General features: G+C 41.4%; 1 protein-coding gene across 1 annotated transcript; it reads left to right on the top strand.

The window, feature by feature from the left end:
- Window positions 1-4,841: 4,841 nt before the first annotated feature.
- LOC127677562 (prefoldin subunit 4-like) lies at window positions 4,842-5,189 on the top strand. Its single transcript, XM_052172624.1, has one exon. The coding sequence runs from the start codon at window positions 4,842-4,844 to the stop codon at window positions 5,187-5,189; it is 348 nt and encodes a 115-aa protein (XP_052028584.1).
- The last annotated feature ends 1,613 nt before the right edge of the window (window positions 5,190-6,802 follow it).

Raw genomic sequence — 6,802 nt, forward strand, 5'->3', positions numbered from 1 at the left:
AAACATGGGCTACGTATGGAGTTTCTGTGAAGCTTGGGCTACAAAGTGAGAACCTGTCTCAAACAAATATACACCAAAACAAGACAAAAAGAACCTGTGTCTTATAGGGCTGCTCACTGCTGGTTTTCTGTTCTTTCCTCTAACTTCTCTGCTGTCCTCTAAGTTAGAACTTAGCACACATTCCGTTCTCTTTCTGGTCACCTTTTCCTGCTTTGAATCTTTAAAAACTATATCTATTGATTTGTTTTAGTGTGTGTGTTGTATGTGTGTGTGTGTGTGTGTGTGTGTGTGTGTGTGTGTGTGTGTAAGCAGTCATGCTATGACATACCCTTCATGGCACACACATGTAGACATCAGAGGACAACTGTGAGCATTCTCTGCTTCCTTCTACAGTATGAGTCCTTGGGTTTGAATTTGGATTTGTCACACTCAGCACCAACAAATTTTATTTGCTTTGCCACCTTTGCCAGCCTTTCCCTCCATTTTTAAGAGATGGTCTTGTGTAGGGGTTGTTCTGATTCTACGGTCCTGCTCCCCAATTGGTTCTTGATCTATCAGTAAAGATATCAGTGACTAATTGCTGGGTGGAAGGAAAGAGGCAGGGCTTTTGGGTCCCTGGAGGGGAGGACAGGAGATACATGGAAAAGGAGAGGTTTTTGTCATGCTTTAGAGGGAGAAACGGTGACCAGCCATGTAAGATCTTGGGAGGATTGACCATAGGCTGCTTCTCCAGGCAGGAGGTTAGAACCTGAGTTGAAATGAAACAACACATAGCTAAGTTAAGGGGAGATTTAGGGTGCTGAGTTAAGAGTATTGGGAAAGGCACACTAGCCGAGGTAGATTAGAAGCACCTAGCAATTGAGCCAAGAAGGTAGGTGTGCATCTATGTTTTTCATCCGTGGATCCAATATTCTCTGGGTGGGGGCTGGAAGCTGGGTCTGCACAGAGCTTAAAGCGAGGTAGCAGAAACTGCATGCTACACAGCCTTGCTGCATAACTCAGGCTAGCATCCAAGTGTAGATCGTCCCCCTTTTTAAATAATAACTTTTGTTATCGCTGGTATTACAGGCATGCGCCACTGTTCCTGGGCACCCTTTCTTCGTAACTGGAGGAGCAGCAAACAGCTCAGGCTTCAGGTGCTACAAGCTCTTTGCTGTAGTCACCATATGAGGAAAGCAACCACAGATCATGTATAAACTAGCAGGCATGGCTATCTTTATGGACACTGCAAGGTCATGTTTCTTATCTGTTTTCTGTGTCATGAAGTGCTTTTCACCTTAGGGCTAGGGATGTAGGTGAGCTGGCAGAGCATTTGCCAAGCATGCCTGAAGCCCTGACTTCAATCCCCAGCATTGCAATCAGGGTTTTAAGTTCTTTTACATACATAAAACTAAAACAGCTTGGTGATCCTACATCGTCAGAGTGACTTCCTACAGACTTATCGGTGTTATTCACTATTTGTATATTTTCTGTAAAACCTGTTCAATGCCTTGTGTTTTGCCTTGTTTTGTTTTTTTAAAGTAGTGCCTTTCTTGATAGCATTCTGGTGGAAATAGTAGAGATGCTGTCAAGTACATAGTACATGCTACAGATTTAAAATTATGTGCTTAACAGAAGTTCTTCATGTCTAATAGCTGGTGATTCATAACCTCAGAGCAGAGCTAATTAAAAGCAATTTAGTGGCAGGCTCTTTATTTTTTCTATTATAGACTTGGATTTTGATTAACTAGGCAAAATTATTATACAGCACGGAAGAGTGAAGTGAGCTGGTTTTGTCCAGCATACCTACTGGTGCTGGAGTCAGACAGAACAGAGGTGCTTCCCTGTAGCCCAGTCAGAAAATTGGCTCAACACATCCCCAAGCTATTAGCAGAAATTCACATCATAAGTCCTTTAGAGCCAAGTTCTTAGTTCACTTCTATAGAGTGACCTATTCACAGTCTGCCTTCTAAAGACTATGACCATCTATTTCAAATATATACATCTTCAAAAATCTCCCCTGTGGCATTAACTAGAAACATTCTGGGGCTAGAAAGATGGCTCAGTTGTTAAGAACACTCATTGCTTTATCTTGCAGAGAACTGGTTTTGATTCCTAGCACACACATGATAGCTCACAAAATATTCTTGCCCCACCTCTTGCACTTCTTCCTCTTCTTCTTCCTCTTCTTCCTCTTCTTCTTCCTCCTCCTCCTCCTTCTTTTCTATGATTTAAACTATAAAATGAAGTGTGACTGCTTTTGGAAAGATCAGTTCAACACATTTGTTCATCAACACAACAATTATGGTATGACTGTTTGGAGCAAGGCATGATGTCAGATGTCCTGGAGAAACCCTACATGGTAGCTACTTTTGTCACCAGCTTCTAGAATACCTGACTCAAGGTATTAGAACCAACTCAAGGAAGACTTATTTTTTTTCTGGCTCACAGTTTAGAGGGTTTAAGCCCTTCACTGTGGGGAAACATGGTGGTTGGGGCAGTTCTATCCATGGTGGTGGCATCTTATGGTGGCAGACAGAATGGGACTGTTCACATTCTGTTGGATCAGATCGCAGAGAGCTTGGACCAGAACCAGGGGTGGATCATCTTTAAGGTCCATGCCAGTGATCTATTTCTGCTATCCCATCCATAGTCCTAAGGATTCTACAACACTTGTCTATGAAGAATATTCTACATCTGAACCAGAGTATTTAGAACTCATAGCCAATGGAAAATGATCAGCTATGCCCCTAAGCACCTAGAAAGCAGTCTGGGATGTTTAAAGATGATGTTGAACTCTTATGTATACCTATATGTTTTTGTGTGGGTGCCTGTGTATACATGCCCATATGCATGTGGAGGCTGGAGGTCGACATTAGTATCTTCTTTATTCCTATCATTTTCTTATTTTTTGAGACAAGATTTTTAACCTCCCAATGTACCTAGAGTCCCTGGTTCTGTTAGACTGGCCAAACAGCAAGCACTGGGGATCCTCTTCTCTCTTCCTCACCCGAAGTGAGATTATAATATCTGGCTTTTAAACATTATTATTACTTGTTTAGTTTTGAGGTTATAATTATATCACTTCCTCTTTCCCTTTCCTCTCTCCAACTTTTCTCATATATCAACCCCCCATTCTTTTTTTTAAAAAAAAGTTGCTGTTGTTGTTGTGTGTGTGTGTGTATGTGTGTGTGTGTTTCATCTCCTCAGTCCCTATATGTATACATTTTCAGGGATGACTATTTAGTCTTAGGTAACTAATTGACGTGCTTTTCCCTGGGGAAGACTCTTTCTCCCACTTAGCATTCCTCAGGGACCTGTTATTCTTTGTTTAGGGTTGAGGCCTCATGCACCTTCACCTTCCCCATTAGCAGCCTCTTGATGTCATCCTTGTTCATGGCCTTGTTCAGCCATGTTGGTGAGACTTCACAGGTGAAACTTCACAGAGAATCACGTTCTCTGGCATTCCTGGCAGACACAATCTCCCTGGAAACTCTCTGTTCTTCTGGTTCTTACAATATTTCTGGCCTGCCTTCCAAAATGAGCCTTGAGCCTGAAGTACATGTGTTGTTAGATGTATTGCTTGGGACTGGGATCCACAACTCTGCATTTAGATCAGTTATGATTTTCTATAATGGCCTCCATATGCTGCAAAGAGAAGGTTCCTGATGAGGGCTAAGAACTACAATTATCCGTGGGTATAGAGATAAATATTTAGAATATAGTTAGGGATTATGCTGGCTTAGTATAGTGGTGTCTACAGCTTCTCCTCCAAGATCCATGACTTCACTGGCTCAGTTTCCAGTACCAGGCCTGATTTCCCCCTTCTTGAGCAGACTCTAAGTCCAATTACAGAGCTGTTTGCTATCACAAGGATGCATGTGCTGCTCTTTCACCCTTAGGCTTAGCCTAACATGCTAGTTGTTGTTTTATCTCCTAGGCCTCATAGCTGGGTAGACTAGTGTTTGCTTCCCTACTTTGGAATCATATATCTTGCCCTCTGGTTTCATAAAAACTAGTCCTGAGGGAGGAGGTTTTAGATCAGATCCAATTTGGGTCCAACTTACCTCTGGGGTACAATGAAGGCCAACAGCAATCACCTAACAGGTTTTGGGAGTCTCTTGGACAACCCTGACCAACTCAAGGAGGGCATCGCATGCCTGGTATTGAGGATTGTCTGAGTCTAGGGATTTAAACTGTATATGTTTGTATATACACAGGTTAACATGTGTTATCAGTATTTCTAAATAGCCAGCTAATACTGTGATTGCTTACGAACCTTTTCAGACATCTTTACTGTGATTTTCCTACGCAGTCTACTTGTATTATCTACTTACCCTCTCTCATTAAAGTCCCCTGTGTTCCCCAGTTCCCATCCTTGGGCCACTTGTATCCTGCTATTTTCCTCTCTAGTGTCTTCACCTTATGGTCTGTCACGACCACCCTCTTGTCCAGCAAGAGATAACGCGACACCGGGGAGTTTTCTTCCTCCAAGCAGTTTATTTCAGGAACCTTGATTAAAGCTTATTTTTCTTATTCTTCTTACTGGCGGCCCCCGAGCCCTCTCCCTGCCGCCCTTATATAGCCTTACAGCCTCACCTGCAGAAGATAGATAGCGCGCCGCTTCCTAATAGGTGAACTAAGTGAATTCTTCATTAGTATGTAAGTGTGATAACAAATACAGCACACTGCGCATGTACTAAAGTTGTTTACCACCAGAGAGCTGCATCCGGCCAGCGCCATCTTGTAATGGCGATGAACAAAGGTGGCTTACTACAATGGTCCCTCTTCACTTGCGTCGTTTCTGAAGTTACTGCAGTTTATAAACGCAATCTAAAGTTTGGATTTGGAGCTAGGGCAAGATGGTGGCCGCCATAAAGAAGGCAGCTGCAGAAGACGTCAGTGTTACTTTCGAAGATCAACAAAAAAAAATAAACAAATTTGCCTGGAATATGAGTCGAATCACAGAGCTAAAGGAGGAAATAGAAGTGAGGAAGAAACACCTCCAGAATTTAAAGGATGCTTGTGATGACACCATATTGGCAGATCATGACTGCTTAATGATTCCTTACCAGATGGGAGACTCTCAAGAAGAAACAGGGAAAATCTTAGAAGATGCAAAGAAACCTTTGCAAGAAGAAATCAATGCCTTAGAGTCCAGAATGGCGTCCATCCAATGGGTGTTAGCTGACCTGAAAGTGCAGTTATAAACGAAATTTGGTAGCAACATAAACCTTGAGGCAGATGAAAGCTAAACATTTTATAATACATTTTTTACCTTGTTTTAATAAACTTGAATATTGTCTTAAATGATAATTTCTCTTCTCCAAATGAAACAGGGGAAAACTTTCTTTTTTAAAAAACTTTCATTTGATTAATGGAAATGCCTATTTTCACAATGTCTTGCTTATTTATTTTATATTTTTAAAAGATGTCAGTATTCATGTATATATTTTGCATAATGATTGTATCAATTTTAGGAGCTTTATGTCATGTTGTTAAAATTGGTTAAACAGTAAAAAAAAAAAATTGGAGCTAGGAACCCTCAGATGAGAGAGAGCATGTGACATTTGTCTTTCTAGGCCTGGTTTGTCTTACTCAAAGTCATCTTTTCTAGCTTCATTCATTTACCTGCCAAGTTCATGGTTTCACTGTTCTTTTACAGATGAATGGCATTCTTTACTGTGCATGCACCACATTTTCAATATCTGCTAGTGGAAGGCAACTAGGTTGTTTCCGTTTCCTTGCTATTATGAATAGAGCAGCAATGAAGATGGCTAATAATCAAGTGATCTGTGGAGTGTGCCAAGGAGTGTTAGAGCTGGCTCATGTGGCAGCGGTAAAAGCAATATGTTACTGGCACAAAAACAGACCTGCAAACCAGTGGAACAAAACTGAAGACCCAAACATGAGTACATGGAACCCCAGCCATTTAATATTTGTCAAAGATGCCAAAAACATAAGCTCAGGAAAAGACAACATCTTCAATAAATGATGCTGGGGAAACTGGATATTTACATGCAGAAGAATGAAATCAGACCTGTATCTACCATCTTGCACAAAAACTAACTCCAAGTTGGTCTAAGACCTAACTGTGAAACCTGAAACACTGAAACCACTTAAAAAATGACATGGGCTGCACTCTGTAGGATACAAGTGCAGGGAAGAACTCTCTCAATAAGACTGTCTTGGTTAGGTTTCACTCCTGTGAACAGACACCATGACCAAGGCAACTCTTATAAGGACAACATTTAATTGGGGCTGGCTCACAGGTTCAGAGGTTCAGTCTATTATCCTCAAGGCAGGAACATGGCAGCATCCAGGTAGGCATGATGCAGGAGGAGCTGAGAGTTCTACATCTTCATCTGAAGGCTGCTAGTGGAAGACTGACTTTCAGGCGGCTAGGATGAGGGTCTTAAAGCCCACACCCACAGTGACACACCTACTCTAACAGGGCCACATCTTCTAATAGTGCCACTCCCTGGGCCAACTATCACAAAGACTCAATTTGACCAAGAAAAAGGCCAACAATTGACAAGAGGGACTTCATAAAACTAAAATGCTTCTGCACGGCCATATCTAGAGAAGAGGAAACCCACAGACTGGGAGAGAATTTTCGTCAGCTATACATTGACAGAGAATTAATATCCATAATATATAAAGAATTCACAAAACAGAGTCAAAAGAATGACCCATTCAAAAAAAAAGGACTTGGGATCTGGACAAAGAGTTCTCAAAAGAAGAAATACAAATGGCTAAGACATATCTTTTTTTTTTTTTTTTAATGTTCTTTGGCTCTAGCAATTAGGAAAATGCAAATCCA

The sequence above is a fragment of the Apodemus sylvaticus genome, chromosome 2 (genome assembly GCF_947179515.1).
Source record: "Apodemus sylvaticus chromosome 2, mApoSyl1.1, whole genome shotgun sequence".
NCBI classification, from domain to species: Eukaryota; Metazoa; Chordata; class Mammalia; order Rodentia; family Muridae; genus Apodemus; species Apodemus sylvaticus.